The sequence below is a fragment of the Diorhabda carinulata genome, chromosome 4 (genome assembly GCF_026250575.1).
Source record: "Diorhabda carinulata isolate Delta chromosome 4, icDioCari1.1, whole genome shotgun sequence".
Lineage (NCBI taxonomy): Eukaryota > Metazoa > Arthropoda > Insecta > Coleoptera > Chrysomelidae > Diorhabda > Diorhabda carinulata.
The window spans coordinates 24,775,549-24,800,180 of record NC_079463.1 but is presented as its reverse complement, the minus strand read 5'-3'; the positions used below and the strand labels follow the sequence as shown (position 1 = coordinate 24,800,180).

The following is a 24,632-nucleotide window of genomic DNA, read 5'->3' as shown; positions in this document are numbered from 1 at the left end:
ATACTCCATGTTCAGAATTAGTTAAGGGCTCAATACTTTACAATGCGAAAAAATGCACAATCACTTGCCAATTGCCAATCAAATTGATATCATCTTTTCCCGCATTTCCCGCATTAATCCAGGCTTTTTTCCTTCATTGCTGAGTAATTCCAGACGACCAGCTTTAATTTCCGCCGTTGAGAGCTAGAGATTAAGAACCTTTACAAATTGTTTAAAATGACCTAATTAAATATGCAATGGGGGATTAATAAATTTTTAAATCGACAATTGCTTTCCGTTTAACATTTATTTTCCTATGGCTCAGGCCAATGTTTAATGTTTTTGTAGATAGTAAGGGACATCATTTCCACTAATCCACAGGCATATATAACAGAAATGTTTAGTATAACTACCTTGCATTCCTGTCAAAAAACACACCATTTTGAAATCACCAATAACTCTCCACTTGTATTCCATATAATTGCAGTTAATAGCATTTTCTTACTGTCGTAATTTTCTTTGAGATGTACGGAATGTACTAATGGAATCAATGGAAATTTGTTTCCATTGTGTAGTCGAGCAGTTTTCAGACTTTTAGTTAAACTGTCAACAAAAAGACGCCATTCAGATGTATGACATGGAACACCGATTTCTTTAAATGACATTTCACGTCAAAAACAGACGCCATCTTCCTCACTGAAGAAACAAGAAAATTCTTCATGACGTTTTCTTTGAAGGGATACATGATACGTGTGGAACCTATTTTTTATTGGTAGATTAAAGTAAGCTTGATATGCTTATATTTGTACTTAAATCATAGTTTTTTTCTCTCACTTTTATAAATTGGTCGCAAATACAACAAAACGAGTCAGTATCTGGTTTACAACTTCTTGTAGCCATTTTGTATAGATTGATACAGTAAAAAATGATATGAAAGTCGTTATTTTTCTATAATATTCAAACACCAACTGGCGATGCAAGAAACTTTTCTCACACGCCCAATAAACATTGTTAAATCACTGGAAGTTCTTAAAATGTAAATATTTCTAATTTCTAATCACATTTATTTATTTTTATGTATATTAATTAAGTTATGCACAAAATGTGTTGTAATTCAACATTATTTGTTGCTTCATATAATGTAGTTGTCGAAAAACATAAAATTTATAATCCCTTACCCCCAGCGTCCTCTTTCGAGGACGCCTTTTTTGAACAAATTTGAGTTTCCAATGAAAAATCAACGGTATTCGTAATTTTCATCAAAATCGTTTGAAAAAAATTGAATTGCGTGCGTTAGTTGGTTAATGGAAACTTTGAAATTTCTGAAGGTATAACATTTTCAAATTTAAGTCACTTTCAATATGCTCCAATTAACTCCCTAGATGTTAGAAGGAGTTTTTCTAATTATAAAAATATTATATCAGAAAAAGGTGAAATTTGAAGAAAGATAATTCGAAAAATCAACTTTTTATAAAATATAATAGATGTTTGTTGAAATCAAAATTTGTAGAAAGTTATGGGAAAAATTTATTAAAAAGCTTATAAAAACGGCAAAATTCTGTATTAATTTTATCTTTTACTGTATTTTTTGCTTCCTCGATTATAAATAGAGTTACTCAACCTGCAGAAATAATTTTCCTAAAAACTAATCACATTTATTTATTTTTATCTAAATTAATTAGAGTTGTGCGCAAAATTTGTTGTAATTTAACATTATTTGTTGCTTAATATAATGTAGTTGTCTGAAAACATAAAATTTATAATCCCAACGTCCTTAATCGCGGATGCCTTTTTTGAATAAATTTGAATTTCTAATGAAAAATCAAGGATATTCGTAATTTTCATTAAAATCGTTTAAAAAAAATTAAATCTCTTGCGTTAGTTGGTTAATGGAAACATTGAAATGGCTGAAAGTATAAAATTTTCAAATTTAAGTCACTTTCAATATGCTCCAATTAACTTCGTAGATGTTAGAAGGAGTTTTTCTAATTATAAAAATATTATATCAGAAAAAGGTGAAATTTGAAGAAAGATAATTCGAAAAATCAACTTTTTATAAAATATAATAGATGTTTGTTGAAATCAAAATTTGTAGAAAGTTATGGGAAAAATTTATTAAAAAGCTTATAAAAACGGCAAAATTCTGTATTAATTTTATCTTTTACTGTATTTTTTGCTTCCTCGATTATAAATAGAGTTACTCAACCTGCAGAAATAATTTTCCTAAAAACTAATCACATTTATTTATTTTTATCTAAATTAATTAGAGTTGTGCGCAAAATTTGTTGTAATTTAACATTATTTGTTGCTTAATATAATGTAGTTGTCTGAAAACATAAAATTTATAATCCCAACGTCCTTAATCGCGGATGCCTTTTTTGAATAAATTTGAATTTCTAATGAAAAATCAAGGATATTCGTAATTTTCATTAAAATCGTTTGAAAAAAATTAAATCTCTTGCGTTAGTTGGTTAATGGAAACATTGAAATGGCTGAAGGTATGAAATTTTTTAATTTAAGTCACTTTAAATATGCTCCAATTAACTCCGAAGATGTTAGAAGGAGTTTTTCTAATTATAAAAATATTATATCAGAAAAAAGGTGAAATTTAAAGAAAGTTAATTCGGAAAAATATCTTGTTACAAAATGTAATAGATGGTTGATAATATCAAATAAACATTATATCAAACTTTTAGCCTATTATACTAAAAATCCCCAAAATTTGTAGTAAGTTGTGGGTAAAATTTATTAAAAAGCTTATAAAAACGGCAGTATTCTGTATTAATTTTATCTTTTACTGTATTTTTTGCTTCCTCGATTATAAATAGAGTTACTCAACCTGCAGAAATAATTGTCCTAAAAACGAATCACATTTATTTATTATTATCTAAATTAATTAAAGTTTTGCGCAAAATTTGTTGTAATTTAACATTATTTGTTGCTTAATATAATGTAGTTGTCTGAGTTGTTTGAGTTTCTAATGAAAAATCAAGGATATTCGTAATTTTCATCAAAATCGTTTAAAAAAAATTAAATCTCTTGCGTTAGTTGGTTAATGGAAACATTGAAATGGCTGAAGGTATAAAATTTTCAAATTTAAGTCACTTTAAATATGCTCCAATTATCTCCGAAGATGTAAGAAGGAGTTTTCGAATAAAAATATATTATCAGATAAAAGGTAAAATTTTAGGAAAAATAATTCAGAAAAATATCTTGTTACAAAATATAATAGATGGTTGATAATATAAAATAAACATTATATCACACTTTTCGCCTATTATACTAAAAAAACTCGAAATTTGTAGTGAGTTGTAGGAAAAATTTATTAAAAAGTTCATAAAAACGTCAGAATTCTGTATTAATTTTATCTTTTACTGTATTTTTTGCTTCCTCGATTATAAATAGAGCTACTCAACCTGCAGAAATAATTTTCCTAAAAATCGTTATCTGTCAACTAAAAATTACATTTTCGAAAATGAAGTTTGTATTATTACACCTTGTATATGCAGAAAAAATAAATTACCTCTAATTTTTATCTCAAAAACGATCCCGTTAATAATGGCCAAGAAGATTAGTCTATTGATAAGACAGAAGTTATTCATCATAGAGCCGCTTATCAAATACGAAGTACTGGGTGAATGTACCTGCTTTTCCCCCACTTTTCCACATTGAAATCAGCTCCTTGCCCCCCAGCCAACCATAACCTAAAATAAGACTTGTTGAATGTATTTCTAGCCTACTCGATGCCCGTTTCAATACGACTCGCACCTAAAAAAGGGTCCAGACCCGGCTTGTAACGAGCGTCCGGATTGGAACAATTTCCCGACCAATCAGCGGAGGTTTTACATTTTAGGATACAGTGTCAGACATTTATATTTGTGGTAACTCAGGAAATATCGTCCAGATCGCCTTTCGAACGTAAGTGACTAGTGCGTTGGTTTTTTTTTGTGTTTCCCAGCAGGTTGTGTGTGCCCCAATTTCTAAAGGATCTTTCTGTGCTATTATTTTGTGAAAGAAGTGATTTGTGGCCCGATTGTCATTTTAGTGTCATACTAGCAATTGGGTGATGTGAATTAGTTTTTCACTATGGATTTATAGAAAGTGGTTTGTGTAAAAAAAAACTGTAGAATAGACATTAACAAGTGCTAGTATGACATAGAATGTCAACATAAATCAGTAGATCTAACACAAATAGAAAGTTTGTCTTTAACATCTACCTGAAATGATAGTTTAAATATTCTCACTAGTTTATCCGTTGGGATTTACCTATAAACATCTTTCCTTATCTAACAACCTTGTATGAATATGAATGAACATTTTTTTATATATTAATCAACAATAATTTTATCTAACATTGTCAACGATAAACTGCCGCTTTGGGTTTTGTATCCTATCCTTACGACCAATTAAAGTTTTTATCCATCATTTCTGATATAAATTTACATACTCATCATTGTTTTTCATATTAAGTAGATTTAACTTAATAATAAAAACAAATATTTGCTGAAATGATACCAATATACAAAAAAGGAAAACTTTACGTAACATTGTCAAGGATAAATCCCCACTTAAATCTATTTATTACGTCAGAGTAGACATCTTGATTTTTGTGTCATTCATATCAGTTTTTCTATTTCGTTTTTTTTGCAAACAAAACATGCATTTATAATAAATAAATAGAATTCAATTAGAAAAAGTAAAAAAAAAAGTTTTTTCTTTACAATTTTTCATTCTTGTGGTTTCAAACAATAATTGGACGTATCGTAACATTTCTGTTGTGACTGTGTTGCCAAATAGTTAGACTTAATTCCGATTTATATTTAGCTGCGTATTCAAAACACTCTGCATTCACTGTTCTACATTCTTATTCTATTTTAGAAGCTCGCTAAATTTAGAAATAGAAATACATCTCCGACATGTGCTACGGATATCGATAGCTCATAACCTAATTCTTGTTATATTTGTTGAAATACCTATATACGAGGGTGGGTCAATTAGAACAAAAGTTTTTGAATGGAAAATTATTCGACGTTTCTCTAATTATTATAAACCTGCTTAAATATAATTGAGGTCAAAATAGTGAAATCTTTCAGCCAAACTATTTCTTGGTATTTAGAAACAAGAAATAGTTACTCGGAATTAAATTAGAAGACTAATGCCTATGAAGGAACTTTCTCTTGGTCAAATAAATTGACTTATACGCTTTTCGATTTTTTTACCTCTTGGTCTATTTAGCGGTTGTCACTCGATGATGTTTATGATCGATCTCTTGCCCAAGTGATCATGATCAAAGTTGAAAACGTCACTATCGCTTTACAAATCTCTCATACTTACTATATCCAATCGGTCAATGGTTGCTTCAACTGGTCTTCCAGAGTGTTCGCCATTTTCAGTAAGTGATAGAGCATAGGTCCCATTGGTATCAGTAAATGATAGAGCATAGGTCCCATTGGTCTCAGTAATTGATAGAGCATAGGTCCCATTGGTCTCAGTAATTGATAGAGCATATGTCCCATTGGCTTTAGTTATTGATAGAGCAGTGGTCTCATTGGTTTCAGTGATTAATACAATAGAGGTTTCATTGGTTTCAGTGATTGATAGAGCAGAGGTTCCATTGGTTTTAATAATTGATACAGTAGAGGTTTCATTGATTTCAGTGACGGGTTTTCTTACTAAAATAATGATTAATAAGCACGCTGTTTCAGTGTTTTCTCACAATTCGATATTTCCTACTATTAGTGCCTATAAAACACAAACTTAAGGTTTTAGGGCACTGTAGAGGCTGAAAAGAATAATTGATTTTATTGTATATTCCACTGAGTGCTCATAATAATGTTTTTAAACGATTTATTTGAAAATGGCGGATGTGTAGCGAATTTTCGGTGGGGTCTCTTTTTTTTTCAGGGTCTTTCAGATGGATTAATAGCTCTTGTATTTTTCTTAATCATCATATTTTTTTCATAGAATTAATTTGATAATTAGGAGCAACAAGGAACAAAAAAAATGTCATTCGATATCTCTTGAGTGGCTACAAAAAAATAAGAACTACTATGAGACAAGTCTAGTTTTATTAAACATAAATTTAAGGAATTGAAGTGGTGAAAACTCATATAGACAAAGGGATTAAAGTTCTTTCATTTCCTTAAAAGATTCACTTCAATATTTTTAAAATGAAAAATTTCAGCTCTCCTAAAATTCATTTCATCCATATGTATCTTGGATTGTTTCCAAATTTTGAGTTTGAATTTAAAAATAGTAACACACGTTTCCATTTTCCATTCTGGTTCCATGTAATGATAGTAATGGTATTATAGTAGATATTTTGGCACACAAAACGCGATTGAATAAATCATTTTCCGAATGGTCCAACTTTATTCTATTATTACGAAATTTTGGATACATGCCAAGGTCGTTGAGGATTCTTTAGGAGTAAGACCAAAAATTTAGAATCAATCTCGTGATCAAAAAATGTTTGTGCTTCTAATGACGTTATCGATAATTAAATTGTCATAGAAAAAGAAAATCTTACAAGTAATTCTGGTTTTATAACAAACATCCCATACTTTTACCTATATATATGTATATACGAGTTTTATATTCGACTTATACTCCCCCAAACAACTTTTTGCGGTGGAAATGCGGCTTTGCAGTACTTCATGGTGATTGAATTGGAAGAGCAACTGTCTTTTGCTTTTTAGATTATCATATAAGATTCATTTTGCCTTTCTGGTGATCAAGCGATCGAAATAACTGTGCTGTTAATGGAATACGTTACATATGATGAATTGGAGTTGATCTCCTTGGATAGATTATGGGAGAACCAAAAAAACTCCAAATACACAATGGATATGTTTTTGGTTATACACATTGCAAAAAAAGTTTAATAATAATTATCAAGAAAGAAAAAAGTCTTTGAACCATTAATTTCGTGTTCCTAAATATTTGTATTAATAGTAATAATAATATACGAGGGCGAATAAAAAAATATGGTGCATTATTAACAATAAAGTAAAAGTCAAATTAAGAAGACTTTCATTCGTTCTGTGTTGGCCTTCTTAATATCTTAATATTTTTATCACACCTCGTACTATTCAGCTTATCTGTTAAACAAAATTCACTCTTCTTTTAATTAATGCTCGTATTTTTTTTATTTTGCTTTGTGTACTTTAGCTCAATAATTTAAAATTTTTTCGCTATAGTATAATTTTTGGTTTCAGGAAGGCACTAGGGCTGCTTCACGTGTCTCGATAGCCCCTACAAAGTCCGTACACCATGCCTAAAGTACAAAAACAAGAGGGGGAGGATCCCGATCCAACTCCATATTTATTCGTTTCACTTGAGCAAAAACGTATCGATCAAACGAAGCCCTATGATGCCAAAAAAGCTTGCTGGGTACCGGACGAAAAAGAAGGTTTTCTACTTGGTGAAATTAAGGGAACCAAAGGTGATCTCGTCACCGTTGGTCTTCCAGGAGGAGAGGTAGCTACCATTTTACTGAATTTTTGACAAAAAAACCATAAAAACAGTTGTTAAAATTTGAAATTGAATAACTGGAACGCTATCAAATCTTAAATTTATTGTATCACTAGATTTTAAAAGACATATCAATCTTTCAATTTTCTGCCCGAAACTCTTCCTTAAAAAGACTTAAAGAAAAATCAAAATATTTCGATAAAGACTTAAAGAAAAGTCAAGATATTTTGATAAAGACTTAAGACTTAAAAAAAGTCGAAATATTTTGATAACGACTTAAGACTTAAAGAAAAATCAAAATATTTCGATAAAGACTTAAAGAAAAATCGAAATATTTGATAAAGACTTAAAGAAAAGTCTAAATATTTTGATAACGACTTAAAGAAAAGTCAAAATATTTTGATAAAGACTTAAAGAAAAGTCAAGATATTTTGATAAAGACTTAAGACTTAAAAAAAGTCAAAATATTTTGATAGCGACTTAAGACTTAATGAAAAATCAAAATACTTCGATAAAGACTTAAAGAAAAGTCGACATATTTTGATAAAGACTTAAAGAAAAGTCGAAATATTTTGATAAAGACTTAAGACTTGAAAAAAGTCTAAATATTTTGATAACGACTTAAAGAAAAGTCAAAATATTTTGATAAAGACTTAAAGAAAAGTCAAGATATTTTGATAAAGACTTAAGACTTGAAAAAAGTCTAAATATTTTGATAACGACTTAAAGAAAAGTCAAAATATTTTGATAAAGACTTAAAGAAAAGTCAAGATATTTTGATAAAGACTTAAGACTTGAAAAAAGTCTAAATATTTTGATAACGACTTAAAGAAAAATCGAAATATTTGATAAAGACTTAAAGAAAAGTCTAAATATTTTGACAAAAAAAACATAAAAACAGTTGTTTAAATTTGAAATTGAATAACTGGAACGCTATCAAATCTTAAATTTATTGCATCACTAGATTTTAAAAGACATATCAATCTTTCAATTTTCTGCCCGAAACTCTTCCTTAAAAAGACTTGAAGAAAAATCAAAATATTTTGATAAAGACTTAAGACTTAAAGAAAAATCAAAATATTTCGATAAAGACTTAAAGAAAAGTCAAGATATTTTGATAAAGACTTAAGACTTAAAAAAAGTCGAAATATTTTGATAACGACTTAAAGAAAAATCGAAATATTTGATAAAGACTTAAAGAAAAGTCAAAATATTTTGATAAAGATTTAAAGAAAAGTCGAAATATTTGATAAAGACTTAAAGAAAAGTTGAAATATTTTGATAAAGACTTGAAGAAAAGTCAAAATATTTTGATAAAGACTTAAAGAAAAGTCGAAAAGTTAAACATTTAGATCCCTTAATATATCAAAACGTCTAAAAAAATAAGAAATTTAAGAAATAATATTTATAATATATAATAATAAAAATAGTTTTTTGAGTGGTGAAATGCTTTATAAAAAAGTGACTATTGCGTCACCAGAATTAATCAGCGAAAATTATATAAATAAAACTAATATATTATTATTTGTAATACCAACGTTACATAGACCAATTAGTCTACAACTAGTTTAGTCTAAAGTACTTAGAAAATTGAACACAAAAAGAATGATGCCCATACTCTCGATGTGTCGCAGGCTTTTGACAAAGTATAGCATGCAAGCTTACTCTACAAACTAAAAGCTAACATTCCTCAAGATCTTTACCTGACACTTAAGTCTTGTACAACTGACAAGTACTTCCGAGTTAGTTAACAAGATGAATATCCATCGCTACATCCTGGTGTACCACATGAACATAATCCAATCTATACTAATTAGATTAGTATAATCTAGGTAAACCATAAGCAGATGGTTTACATCGAGATCTAGGGCTTACGTGGAAAAAACACATATGACCAAAAGAAAACAACTCGGTTTAAAACTCCGCGACATGTGTTGGTTAATAGTAAGGTATTCTAAACTAGTCTAAGTAATAAACTCTTATTTGATAAAGAAATCATCAAGATGATTTGGTGCTATGGACACTGCATGTATAGGTATAGGTATATTGGGAAGGTTTCAATTTAAATTAGTAAGACATATTGTTAATGCCCTTTGGTGTGTGCCTAACGATGTGATACATACGTAGGGTACTAAAAAAGTTCCTACAGTCAAAGAGGACTTATCTAAACAAGCTGGAACTACACCAGAACCATCTGGTGGTTAATCTACTGAACAATATGGATAAAACCGTGCAAAAACAATTGATTCAGTTCAAGTAAATGTCGAACTAGATAAGAATATTGTAAATATGATCCCTAGCTTACAGTAGGAAGAAACAGTAATTAATGTTTGTATTCAAATCATATTTTGCTTAAAGTTAATTGGTCTAACTATTTCAAATAATTATTCAGAAGATTGTTATGGATATCTAACATCTTTTTTGCCAAAAATAGGAAAAGCAATTCAAAAAGGAGAATGTGCACCAAGTGAACCCTCCAAAATACGAAAAAGTCGAAGACATGGCCGATTTAACGTACCTAAATGATGCTTCAGTTTTACATAATTTAAAACAACGTTACTACGCCAAACTTATTTACGTAAGTATTCACGAACCTTATCTAATATTATTTTTATGTTAAAATAGGAAAAGAGCTTCAAAAAGGATCAAGTTACCCAGGTCAATCCTCCAAAATACGAAAAATGTGAGGATATGTCAAACTTGACGTATCTCAACGATGCCTCAGTATTGCATAACTTAAAACAACGTTATTATGCTCAACTTATTTATGTAAGTTAGAATGGGTGACCATTATGTTGTATCGAACAAGTACTTGCATGGTCAACTGGATTTTACTCTTGGATAAACACGGTCTTTAAACCGCCAGAGTAAAAACAATTGGACGCTCTACTGGGGTCTAAAATACTTCTCCCAGTTCGACAAGGACCGAAGAATTTGGGTTTTCATCACAATTGAATGTACAAAGTTATTCATTATAAATTATCTTTCCATTATCATCACTATTATTGCTAATAAAAAAATATTTCTTTCAATTTCTCAGGTATTAAGTATTATTATGTAAGTTTACTAGTATTTCAGCACCATCTTCTTCATTTAGTTTATATATTCGTTTCTTGGTATCACTCTCCGTCTATTCATATTTTTGTTGTTGTTTTTTTAGTTTTCCAAAGTGTATTATTGCTACGAATCTTGCACGCTAATGAACCCAAAATAATGAATTTATAAATACTTCTAGACCTTGTTTTATCTATTAAATTCAACTATCTCTTGCTCTTTCTTATTCATCTTTGTATATTTTTCACGCTTCTTTATTCATATTTCCTTTATTTAGTCATTTATTTTTGAGTCTTTTCTTTTTAGCCACCAATATTTTCTCGTATATGTTTTCATTCTTATAAACCGTACATACCCAATTCCTTGTTATATTTTCTATTTTTGAATTCTCATTTTTGTCTTAAAAAATTTCCGGAATTGGTCCAAGTCTCCGCAAGTTTTAGGAGATTTATCGTCAACGTTCCATGTTTTCGTTTGATTGGAATCCTTTTCTTCTTGTTCTTTGTTTTTGTCATTAACATATTTCTTCATCATCAGGTTGATATTTCTCATGTATACGTTTTTACCGTTTCCTTTCCTGCTGATCAGAATTGTTCAAAGTCTTCACAAGTTTTAGAGGATTTATTGTCAACGTTCCATGTTTTCGTTGGATTGGAATCCTTGTTTTTGTCATTAACATATTTCTATATTATTAGTTTGTTATTTCTTATGTATACGTTTCTCTCGTTTCCTTTCCTGTTGATCAGAATCTGTCTAGTACTAGAATTTCCTATCTCCTGATCTCTTTTCCAGTTATCGGTGCTGTCACGTAAACGTTATCGTCGATGACTGAATCGATTCTTTCACCGACAGTCACAAGAGGTGATTTTTCTGATATTTAACTGTCTAAACATATCTAGGATCAAACAACTTCTATTAAATTTTTTTCTCTTTAGGCAATAATAACAAGACGTAATTTATAATGGTTAACAGAGTACATATTTCTTTTTTCATTTGTACAATTCATTTAGGGTACTAAAACGAAAATTTTCCTCACGACAACTTTTAAAAAATGTAAAAAATTGGTTAGATTTAGTACTAAATGAACTGTATATAAGAAATATATATCAGTAGTTCTACTGATATATATATATTTTAATACTAAATTTTTTGTTTCCATTGGCGTATCACTGATTCCAGAACCGAATGTGATACTGCTACTTTTTTCTTCATTTTTTCTTTTCATCTTAACAATATCGAATTCAGACGAAACTGATGATGAACATCGACGTCTGCAATTTCAGATTACATTGTTTTTGATTAAGTAAATAACAATTTATCTGAAAATATGTGTTTCCAACAAAAATCGTTATTATAGTTCTTCAAATATCAATTGCAGAATATAAAAACCCGACAATTTTGTTTGATCTACCATAGGCGTAAATACCTCATTTTATAAATTTATTATTCTTATAAATATAAATAGACGAGTAAAATGTACCTGCCTGTAAGGGAGTTTGGTTAAAACAGGGTATCAGACCTGAACTGACCCCTTTTTTTCTGGAAAACAAAATTTCAAAGCAAAAACACCATATTTATATTAATTCGAAAAAATTTATAAATTTAATTAATATCACAATACCACTACTTATCGCAGACTTTTTGGCTACAATATATAGAAGACATTTTGTACATACGTCTTCCGACAAATAGAAAAGAATTTCTGTTTACCTTTCGATGTTTTCATTGGTAAATAGTGGTGATGACGAGTCCGCGTGGACTGACGATTTGTTAGAGTACGTATTTATGAAATATTGATTGTTCCTGCAATTGATATTGGAAGATCTATACAACTGTACTGAACTGTATGAAAAAAGATCATAAACATCCGACGTACAGTTTAGTCACCAGTTAAACTGTATTTTCATTCAGTGTGATTTTTTGTTTATATATTTTGAAAATGAATAAATACTTTATCAATATTAATTGATATATGTATATATATTCAGTTTCTTATTGGGAACTTGGCAATGAAACACCAAAGTGAACTAACTTTAATATATTTACCGAGCTTTCGAATACTTAAGTATTCATCGTCTAGGAAATGATTAATCAAGATTTTCGGTGGATTTGAATTGTATTAATTCTTGTAAAAATTTTAAATTCATTGGTTTCAAAATTCAATATTTAAAAATTGATTATATTAAAAATATATTTTTTTATATATTTGCCATAAAAACTTACAATTTGAATATTGAATTTTGAAACGTATGAATTTAAAATTTTTACAAGAATCAATACGATTCAAAACCACCGAAAATCTTAATTATTAATTATTTCCCCCAGACGATGACTACATAACTATTCGAAAGCTCCGTCAATATATTAAAGTTAGTCCACTTTGGTGTTTCATTGCCACGTTCCCAATAAGTAAAAGCTTATTCATATATATAAATATGCATTAGTATTCATTTTTGAAATTATTTAAAGAAGTTAGTACAATATATTATTTATATTAAATATATACTTTTCAGACTTACTCAGGTTTGTTCTGTGTTGCTATTAACCCTTACAAACGTTTTCCCGTATATACCAACCGTTGTGCCAAGTTGTACCGTGGTAAGAGGCGTAATGAAGTACCACCACATATTTTCGCCATTTCCGACGGTGCCTACGTCAACATGTTGACCAGTAAGTTGTTTATAAGAATATTTAAACATTGAAAAACAGACGGAAATGTCATTGAAATAGCATACAAATTAAAAAACAGATTTGCGCAAATTTTTAGTCATTGTCATTTTTATCAGTATTAAGTTGTTATTTACGAAAAAAATTTCATTAAACTATAATTATTGACCCTTTCAGTCAAAGGTATGCTTGAGATATACAGAGGAGTTTCTTTTTTTCTCCTGAAGACTACAAAACAAAGGCGCAAAAATATTTGACAATAAATAATTGAATAGAAGGAAAAATTTGTTAGTAACTAATCAGAGCTACATTCTTTTCAATCTTCAGGGCGCGAATTAAGCTCCGACAAATATTTCCATTCAAATTAAGGTCTTCCCATGCTGTTTCAAAGGCTTCCCATATTTCTTTTCTGAAACGAAAATTCTTTTTGTAAATTTTTTTTACCAACCACCCCCATGGATTTTCAATGGGATTTATATTAGGACTATTCGCCGACAACGGTAAAATTTCAATATTGTTTTGTCGAAACCATTGTTGAATTCTAAGGACAGTGTAGACGGAATAATTATCATTTTGGTAAATAAAATTGTAAAAGCCCAAACATTTTCTGAAATTTTTATTTATTACAAATATTGCTTTTAAAATCTGGAGTTTGGAGGTCTGTAAACGCGGATACGTCCTTCATTGCACGACTGGATTGTTTTTTAATCGGTAAAAACTTCTAAAAGAACAGATAACGATAAACATAATTAAGTGTAAACAAAACTCTGGATTGCTTGCACTCATTTAAAACCAATGACTTCTTAGCACTTTCTAAGTTTATTAAATCCAAAGCTTACGTAGAGCGGGATTCTGGAAAGTTTATCGCTTATGTAGCACTGGCACCCGATTTCAAGGGATGATCTCTTTAAAAATAAACAATTACAATATCTTGTGAGTTATTTAAAATTTTCCTTCCTCCAGACTCAATCTTTCAGTGCAAAGTGTCGTTCCCATCGCTTTTTCACTCTGACTACGGTACTCGCATTAAGACCTAGATTAATTGCCTATTTTCTGATAGATCAGCCATCTTCAAATTTGGTAGTAATGACAGCTTTCTGAATTCCAGTTAACTGAGGAGCCATTGAGTCCACTTTTATTGACAATGACAGTGACATTAGATAGGAATACCAACTTACGCAGGCAAAATGTCACTGTATGCTTTTTCAATGAACAGTGATATTACAAAAGTGATATTATGTTAAAACATTCCGAACTTTGAGCCAATAATAATTTTCCTTCTGCAACTGATCTAATTTAATTCTCACTTTGATATGGGGGGTCAAATAGAACTGAGACATTCAAACAACTCATTGTATTCTAGCCTAACAATCACTTTTCAATACAAAAGTGATATAAAAATAGATAATAATGGAGAGAGAAATTTCTCAATTCATCTGATTTCAGTATAATTAAACGAGACGTAGAAATTAATAAGCTACACCTAAATAAGTTCAAATTTTTTGAGATTTAATGCTAAAATAACGCAATGCAGATTAAAAGTTGCCGCTTCAACAGACGAGTTTTAGCAGGAAAAGAAATATCAAATTTTTGAGCACGAGTTGAATAAATGAACTCACCACATTAAGCGATGAACAACAAGGATTCAGATCTTGTACAGATGCGATATTTGTCCTGCGACAAATAACTGAAAAATCCTTCGAATATAACAAACAGGCGTTCATGTGTTTTATATACCTGGAAAAGGCGTTTGACCGAATACAACTGGTACACCTTCTATACAACAGGCAAATCCCATATAACATTATAAAAACCATCGAAAGCATTTACCATAGAAACAAAATACGGGCCAAAATCAATGGTATAACTACCGAAGAAATTCTTGAAAACAATGGTAATCGACAAGGAGATTTTCTTAGCCACGTATTGTTGAAGATGACCTACGGAGATTACTATTCAAATTCAACACAATGGCAAAGAGTTTGATAATAAAGATACCTGCAGCAAAACCGAAGTGCAAACTAGTTGTTGATGATGAAATTATACAACAAGAGATAAACGTAAATATCTAGACATAGAAATAACAGGATACGGTAATATCGAAGAAACCAAGCGGCAAAAGCAGCACGAACTTCAGATCAGACACATCGAATACAAAGAGAATATTATCAAGTCTATTTATATTAAACCGATCAAGACATTTATAGTGATTTAGGACATGTACATTGATCACGCTATTCATCAGATCAAGACCCACCATGGTTGATCGAATGCGATGTAAAAAATAACTTTAAATGTTTCTCAAGCTTAACGTTTGCTTTATATGATATTTTTACTATTTAAACCAAGAAAATATAATTTTTTTCTTACTTTACAGATCACGAAAATCAATCTATGTTGATTACGTAAGTACTAAATTCAATATTAAGTAATTCACAAAATCATCAAACATACAGTCTTCATTTTTGATAAAAAACACGCCAATGTATTTAATTCTGCGTCTTTTGACATTTGTCTTCTGCATTATAAAAAACAATCTAAGAATCATAAAAATTGATAAAAATCGAAAAGAAATTAATTTTAGTATCAAATTTTGAATTAACTGATAACTTTAACTTACAAGACATGTTCAAACTATGTCCTCCCTATGAGGAGAATAAGATAAGGTGATCTAGGTGGCCACTCAATTAATCTTTCAATCCACCTTTCTTCAAATGGATTATTCAAAATCCTTTAAGAGTATAATATGGTGATGAAACATTTTTTTGAAACCCGACACTGGATTCAAATTTTCTTTTGATTCTCGTGATTATGAAAATAAGAACCAATAAATCTTCCCCTGATATTTTGTACCCAAACAATTCATTTTTTTGGGACGCTGGGTGTCTGAATCCAGTGGGAATATTCCCGAGTTCAATCACGAAAATTGTGTCGATTTACTGTACCACTTAAACAAAAATTTACGTAGTGTGAAAATACAACATTATTAAGGAAATTATAATTTTTATTACGAAGTTTCATGAAGATTTAACAAAATTTCAAAAGTAACTAATAGGACAGGTATTCAAGCATTTCCCCTTCGAATTCTTTAATGCAGCACCGAAAAATTTTCACCAAAAATTTAAAGTAAAAAATGTAATATAAAGTTTTTCCCCATATCAATAGTTTTTAAATTATTCGCAATTGAAAAGTACGATTTTTCGTCAAAAAAACCGCATTTTTCAATAGATTTTTACGTATAACTCTGTAATTATGCATTTTATAAAAAAAAGTGTGAAAAACAAAAATGAAGCATATAAAAAAACAAAGATTTCAAACTATATTTTGAGATCTTAATATTCTACCTAAAGCAAGTTATAGATACTTGAATAGCTTTTGTTTTACGTAATTGAGCATTTAACCTTAAATAACGGGAAAATGATACATTTTTTAACAAAAAGTCATGGAATACTTTTTAAAGAGTTTAAAAAGACCTTTCAAATGACCACTTATAAAAGTCGTTTCGACTGAAATTTCAGTAGATATGATGTAAAATAGTTAAAGCTAAAAAAAATTGCACTAAAACTAGGGCCATTTAATTGAAAATCAAAATTAGACTTATTCTTTGTACCAAATAATTTATTTGAATGTTATTTACGACATCTGAAAGTTTGGCTGATTAGAAATGCATAATTTTGAAAAAAATGAGCATTAATAATACTTTTTTTTATATAAAAAAACTTTTTTTTGCTTTGCTTTGCTCTTTCTCCATATCTATAAGAGATATGAAAACATTTTTATTTTTTAACAAAGGGGTGGTTCTTGAGGGTTGACAGGGTATAAACAAATAAAAATTACTTCAAGAAGAGATAAGAAACTATAATACTTAAAAAGAATGCAAAATCTAAAAGTTAGCAGTCATTAGATTTATTTTTATTTCATTTTCTGCAAAGGGGTGGTTTTTAAGGGTTGAATAATAAAAATCAATAACCAATTAAATTTTATTAAAATACTATGAATTTTTCACAGTAAAAATGAAATTGCAATGTTTTAAATCGTTAGAAAATTTTTTACTACATTAGTTTCATCAGAAGGGAAGTTTCTGAATATTTTCAAGGGTTGATATTTCAGAATATATAAATTTTCTACTATACAATATGTTAAAATATTTATGCTGCATAAACCAAAAACATTTGAATTGAATAAAAGTAGGAAAAACAATAATATTTGTATTTTTCGATAAGGGGTGGTTTTTACCCCTTAAAAACAATTTGCATACCTTGCGACCGAGTAGATATTGAGATATGGAGGGTAAGATGAGCTTAATTCTAAAATTTCAGGAAAATCGGAGCTGCATTAAAGAATTCGGAGGTTTAACACCACCTGCACTATAATATTTTGAGAATTTCTATTGTAGTTGCGTGAGGGTTGTTTTCTAATGACTGCAATTTTTCATCGTGGATTTTTCTTGGTTCAGAAGAGTTTGAAGCATCCTCCATGTTTCCTATTTTAGTAAATTTTGTGACAGTTATGTTTTCTTGCTTCTAGCAATTAGAGGTCTTTCGAAATATTGATTCTCTGTCTTTTAAAACCATAATAATAAAATTAGTATGACATTAATCGTAAGACTGAACCTGGAAAACGTTTTCCTATAAAAAAAAAAGTTAGTTCAAGTTTTTATCACTTCAAGTATCAAATTTTTTTGCAAAAATTTTAAATTAAGTTCATTTTATTCTCAGTTAATTCTCGCAGTTTTTTCTAATGTGATTTCGTGTAACATAAATCGATTATTATAAGAAAAAATTTTGAAATTATTGTTCTTTCCCATAGTGGTGAATCTGGTGCCGGTAAGACTGAAAACACGAAGAAGGTAATTGCGTACTTCGCTACCGTTGGTGCGTCAACCAAAAAAGAAACTGACAGCAGTAAGGGAAGCTTGGAAGATCAAGTCGTACAAACTAACCCTGTTCTTGAAGCCTTCGGTAACGCCAAAACAGTGCGTAACGATAACTCTTCTCGTTTCGTAAGTTTCTACAATTTTATCGACGTTTCATCCTTCTACATCTTTTCTTAATTTCTTAGGGTAAATTTATCCGTATTCACTTCGGTCCAACTGGTAAACTTGCCGGTGCTGATATTGAAACTTGTAAGTTTTACAAAATTTAAATTCGATTTTATTTTACATTTAATCGTTTCCAGATCTATTGGAAAAAGCTCGTGTAATCTCTCAACAGCCTTTGGAGAGATCCTACCACATTTTCTACCAAATTATGTCTGGATCCGTTAAAGGCGTCAAAGGTAAATTCTTTATAAGCATAAAATTATTTTTTTCCAATTAAAATATTTTTATTATAATTTTACGATTTATTTCTTATATAAAACTTATCGAATTGTTGCTTAATTTATCAAATTCATATTCTTAAATGTTAAATTAGTCAAATTCTTCGTATCATCATTAAAAAATTATCATTTAATCGCGTATCTATATCAATTTTGATCGTGGTTGATGATGATTTGAGTTCTTTTATCGAGTCCTAATTCTTTCACATTTACTAATGGAAGGTATAACTTAATAAACCTTGAATATAGCTCTTGATTTATAGTAAAAAACGATTATCTTCTTCGTCGATAACATGTTTTTAATATTATTTTCTAGTATACAAGTTATTTCCAATGAATCACCGTGATTTTTTTTGAAATTATTTGAAAAATGCTGATTATTTTCCATGTAATACTCCCTCTACTGTGAGTGAAATTATTGTAGTGAAAGATCTTCTTCATATAATGCCCCAGAAAACCTTCAAAAGGTTTCAAAATTTCGAATTAACATAAATACTCCTTGACGAACATAATTATTCAGTTGCAGACTTTCATTTTGTCTTATTACAAATATCAGGGTTTTTGATATATACTTAACTGTGAATTGACTTCTAGCATGATAATCAAAGATTTTTTTCATTTAATCGTGCGCACTGATTGGGATAAATCATTTAAACTTTAGTTTAGTTCAATTTTTTGTTACCTGATTTCAGTTAAGATATACATTATTAGCGAGATTGACTTAATACTTACTTACACATATATACAACTTAATAAACTCAAATTTAAAAGTTGTCATATCTATCTTAATGTATTTTTTCAAGTTCAACAGGTATATTACATTTTTTCAAAATATTGCAATTAGACATAGGGGGATAGATTAATTGAGCTTAACCTGAGGCCTCCTCGCGTATTTTTTTCTTATATAGCTCATTTTTAAGCATTTCCAACCCAAAATAAACTTCTTCTTTGAAATAATTTACTCAGTCGTCCCTCAGCATTTGACGTTGTTTTTTCGTCAAGGCAGGGCAATGCAAAGACGTTGCTCGATCGTCTCCTCTACTTCTTCACTGTTTGCAATAGTTCTATCCATCCCTGAAGTTTGTGCCAACAGTATAATGTCCAGTGATCTAGTGGTCTTCTGAATTAAGCGTTTCTTATTATCTTATTTGTTTGCTCTTCAATGATGCTTCGCCAAATCTCTCTGCATCTTGTGCAATCACTTATCTTAAACAATACCTAATTTTAGTGATAAATATCATATTTCAACAATTACTTCAGCAAATTCATCAAAACTATCTGATTTGGAGCTCCTTTCCACTTTATAGCTTCCAGGTACTAGCAGAGGCTTACTTTGGTGTCAAGAATCCGGAAGAGTGCCTCTCTGACAGCTCATTATCACCTTTTGATGCTTCCTGGATATCTGTGTGGATTATTGAGTTTTTTCTTGATTCCTCACTTTCCTTTAACAGTATAGTAACTTTTTGTATTGCCTAAATTTAGTTTTACATCTTGTTCCAGTTTAGTTGCCGAGCCACCTCTGAAGTTTGAGATTTATTCCTTCTTTTCTTGTAGCTGTGTCCATTTTTATAATTTTCTTGATTGAAATATTCAGCATTTTAGGAAGAAAAAACTATAATGTGTTTACTTTGAGATAATAAAGTTTATTTTCAGAAAAAATTAGCAATACAAACCACATGTACAACATACTATGTACATCTACACAACTGTTTGTCTTTTTAATATTTCCAAGTGTATTGTCTAATGAAACCATCCACACTAAACTCGTTTGTTAGTTTATATGTAAAATCCCTTTGTTCTTTTCGTATACAGATTCTTGTTTATTGTCTAATGACATCTACCAGTATCACTACGTATCCCAAGGAAAAATTACTGTACCAAATATGGATGATGGTGAAGAATTTCAGTTGACAGACGTAAGTGGGTGAAAAAAAAAAACAAAGCGGGTGTATACAAGTATAAATTGAAGTTTTGAACATCAATTACAATATTAATTTATAAGATTTATTCAAAACTTTGATTGTGAACATGCACTCTATGTTTTTTTACGGTATACTTAGACACCCACTGAACAAAAGTGTCTTGGGAATCCACTTTCTATAAACAAATATGCTTGGTTTTAAATTTCTGTAGTTATTTCTTTGGGACCTACGAACTAAATCAATGCAACGAATTTAAAAATTAATTAATATGGATATTTTAGTATGAACTTCATATTACATGGAATTCGCATATAAATTATTTATTATACAAGATAATGGTTTTCATTTCAGAGATAATCGAAATTTATTATTCACTCGATCTATTATAAAATAAAATTGCCAAATCTCGGTATGTTGTGTTAGTGATATCGAAAATTATTGAAAATAGTGACTTTGATCTACATGCAAAAGTTTTTCTTTTTAAATTGATAGTTATTGTTGCTTGAGAAGTAATAATTCTCAAGGAAAATTTACCAAAGAATAATTATTTTAATATAACGAGATGATTTATTTTAAGGTGTAAACTTCTTTCGTGGATGGCCAGAATAAATTAAAAAAAAAACTTTTTCAAAATGATCTTTGTTTTTATTGTGCTTACATCTGTCTGACCAAAGTCTCGATCAGTGTTACCAACATAACCTCTCAAGATTCCGTTTCTAGAGCGCGAAATTCGAATTAAAATATAAAAATGTTTACAATGGAAAACACACCATAATTACTCCCAATTAATTTTCTATTTGCATTTTTCGATTCCTTTAACATACTTTACTTTCATCTGAATACATTGTTCACACTACAACTACACCAACAATAATTTACACTGGCACGCGTTTCGATAACCAAGAAATTATCTTCAGAATTTTCAGAGACTGAAACTTTGATTTATGTCTTTGAAAGTATCGAAATGCGTGTAATTGTGAGTTTTGGTGTTGTTGTTGTAGGATGAACAGTGTGTTAAATATGAATATCACCAGCGATTCCAAAAATTTTCAACTTTCACTTTGCCTAGTTGTTTGTGAATCCACAAACTTGGATCTGTATTTTAAGGTACTTAAATAACTCAAATCGTTTTCAAATTTGGAAACACTTACTTAAAATGAATGTGGTTTTTGTTCCAGATATTCTATCTTGATTAAACACAACAATTAATCAAATAATTTCTACGTTGAAATGATATTTTTTGCATAATATTAAGCCTCACACATTTGATATTCGATATATATGTTTAATATTAGTTTTACTTGGCGGTGATTTTATTTATTTAACTTATTGAAAGAAAACAATGCAGAAAATGGAATACAATTTTCTAAAATCTGATATTAAACATTTACTTTATGAAAGTAATAATTCTAATAATTTCCAATTAAATGAAGATTATGTATCATCAATTATCCACAATTTTGCAGTAAAGTCTATTATCCAAAAACTTATTTTGCGTTGGGGATGATCAAATATTGCTAATTCAAAATTGAATATCAAAATAGGAAAAACTGGAAAAAATTTCGTTTATATACGCATGTAGATCAAAATTTGCTTCATATCTGTGTTTTAACTGAGAATTGAAAGCCGAAAGTTCGATAAAATGAATATTAAGTAATTTTTAAATTCCCTTCAGACATCCATGCGTTGATCCTAAATGTAGTTTTAAGTAGTTATTTAAAGGAGAATGATTTATAAGCACAATAAGATTGGAAAAATGGATGAAATTAAAATAAAAAAGTATGTAAATTTTTTTCGACGAATACTACAGTTGAAAAACCTCAATATCAGTTAAGAAAAGTTGTTGGTTATATAGAAAACTACTTTAATCTCGGAATATATTTGGAAAATATAGTATATCTTTTTATTTATCAGATATTTAATGAAAAAGTCGTTTTGGCAACATCTAATTCACGGATACGTTCTAATTAATGTTCAAAGTAATGTCATCCATTACTAATCAATCACAGTGACACAGTGACAGTGACATTCGTGACATCCATGACAGATCTATCATAGACGTCATAACCCGCAGATAAATAAAGTAAACCATTAAAATCAAGGAAATACTATTTCTTTACATTCATTTAACGAAGAATCTTTTAGTTTTTAATAAAACTGACTTTCATCGCAATGACGTTACTTGTTGCTTAGATATTGACAAATTGTTACTATCTTTTCATGAGATCTCACTCAAAGTGTCGTCGATGTCTTCAATGCAAGTTGTTGAGCTTACACATTCACAGTAAACCCTTTGTCTACACCAGCGCCATTCTGAGAAGTCTGTAAACTGTTATATAACACTGTTGGATACTTTTTCAATTTTTCTCCCCAAATTAGATACTTTTCCTTCTCTTCGCCCTCAATATAAATAAACAAGAAGAGGTAAATGGTACTCATTCTATATAGTTTTGACAGAATTTATAAAAATTGTTGTTGAAATAAATTTATTCCCAAAAAAATTTGTAAATAAACGAGATAATGTTTTATAAAATATTCCATTATCCAATCTTCGTGGGCAAATAATCTTCTCCTTTGATATTGATAGCGATCTTGAAATAATAAGTCACTATGAGACAAGACTTATACTTTTCCCTTTTTTAATCCCTTAGAACAATGTTTATTATCAAATAACATAAACGAATACAACTTCGTCGCACAAGGAAAAACTACAATTCCTAATGTAGATGATGGCGAAGAAATGAGAATTACTGATGTAAGTGCCTTCTAACAGGACACTCCAACTATTTGTTTTAATCTAATCGTTTGTGTAATCGACCTAGAATTCGGATCCTTCGTTCTACGAAACGAATGAAAGGTTCCGATCCTTTTTACTCTATTTATTTAGATGTTTTAACTTTCCTTTTTTGTTTGAACTCACAAATTTCGTCAGGTAAGAGCGATGCCTAGACCACATCAACAATTATTATTTTATTTAATTATAGAAATATGTATGTTGACCAATAGAATATCGGATTATCCTTATATAAATCAAGGAAAAACCAGGATTACTGGTGTCAACGACAGTGAGGATGCGCTGGTAACGGACGTAAGCAGATTGAATTTGATCCCTGATTTCGGGGAGCGCGCAATGTGCTACAAAATTTTTTTATTTGGGTACACATTGGCATATTATGTCTGGGCATGGCTCGCTCCCTGATATTGCAAACTAAATACTCTTGTGACCTTTTATTATTAAAATAACTCTTATATTAGGTATATATAAAGAAATGGTTGTTTAATAATGAAGGTCTACAAAGATACATCATTCACAATACATAACCGCTGTATATATTTTGCATATTTATATATTGGACATCTTCCATAAAAGGTATTGAGAGCTTAATTCTAGTTCTTATAAGATTATTTTGAAGTAGGTAATTGAATAAAGCAGATAGAGCACAAGGTAAAAAGTTTCTTTGAATATCTAAGTGATCCCATAAGTATTAATCTTGTATTAGAAAACGCAGAATTCATGACATGAATAAGGGCCATTTTGGGCTAATTGGATGATCATTTAACAAGTGGACAGTTTATATATGTAATCCCTTCAAGTCTATCTTGACCTCGGCTTTGATTTTTTACTCTTTCTTTCCATTTTTTTCTATTTTTTAGCTTTATTTTACCATTTCCTCACTACCACTATTTCCCAATCCCTCTTCACTTCTTTCAACGATCTTTCTCTTGGTTTTATTCTCTTCTATGTGTTTTAATTATATTGATCCAGCTGTTTTAGTGCCTCTTTTTATTGTTTTTTTTTTCGTCTCCTTCATTTGTGATAGTGACTTCCAAACAATCGATTCTTTCCACCTTTTCTGTTCTATTTCCACTACAATTTTTGATAGTAGGTCTTTAAAAAAATGTTGTACGTCGAATTTTAACATGAAAGAACTGTATTCAATATTTCCTCACTAAAACTGTTTCCAAATCCCTTCTCACTTCTTCCAACGATCTTTCTCTTGGTTTTATTCTCTTCTACGTGCTTTAATTATATTGATGCTTATAAATTTCTACTAGATCTCTGGTTGCTTCTTTTGTACACTCCATCTTCTTTAATTTCACCTTTTTTGTTCATCGTCAAGGTTTCAGATATGTCTGACCATCTAATTTTAGCTTTTCGCTATACAACTTTTGAGTTTAGCATTTTTGATACCATCCAGCTGTTTTACTGCCTCTTTT

General features: G+C 29.6%; 1 protein-coding gene and 1 long non-coding RNA gene across 51 annotated transcripts in view; one reads left to right on the top strand and one right to left on the bottom strand.

The window, feature by feature from the left end:
• Positions 1-3,240: 3,240 nt before the first annotated feature.
• LOC130892278 (uncharacterized) lies at positions 3,241-3,723 on the bottom strand. Its single transcript, XR_009059014.1, has 2 exons — positions 3,503-3,723; positions 3,241-3,412 (listed from the first exon to the last, which is right to left on the bottom strand). It is a non-coding gene; the product is annotated as an uncharacterized LOC130892278 (long non-coding RNA).
• LOC130892276 (myosin heavy chain, muscle) overlaps positions 3,718-24,632 on the top strand; it is a 56,540-nt gene continuing 35,625 nt past the window's right edge. For 11 of the 50 annotated variants that reach the window (XM_057797596.1, XM_057797599.1, XM_057797581.1 and 8 more), the window contains exons 1-9: positions 3,723-3,897; positions 7,197-7,458; positions 10,078-10,221; positions 13,020-13,176; positions 15,551-15,578; positions 17,983-18,175; positions 18,235-18,298; positions 18,352-18,450; positions 20,305-20,408. In XM_057797596.1, the coding sequence (XP_057653579.1) occupies positions 7,252-7,458; positions 10,078-10,221; positions 13,020-13,176; positions 15,551-15,578; positions 17,983-18,175; positions 18,235-18,298; positions 18,352-18,450; positions 20,305-20,408 (996 nt within the window). In that variant the 5' untranslated portion in view covers positions 3,723-3,897; positions 7,197-7,251. Of the gene's footprint in view, positions 3,898-7,196; positions 7,459-9,886; positions 10,031-10,077; positions 10,222-13,019; positions 13,177-15,550; positions 15,579-17,982; positions 18,176-18,234; positions 18,299-18,351; positions 18,451-20,304; positions 20,409-23,065; positions 23,170-24,632 lie in introns of all 50 variants that reach the window. The other 39 variants (XM_057797583.1, XM_057797558.1, XM_057797572.1 and 36 more) reach the window with 14 other exon arrangements.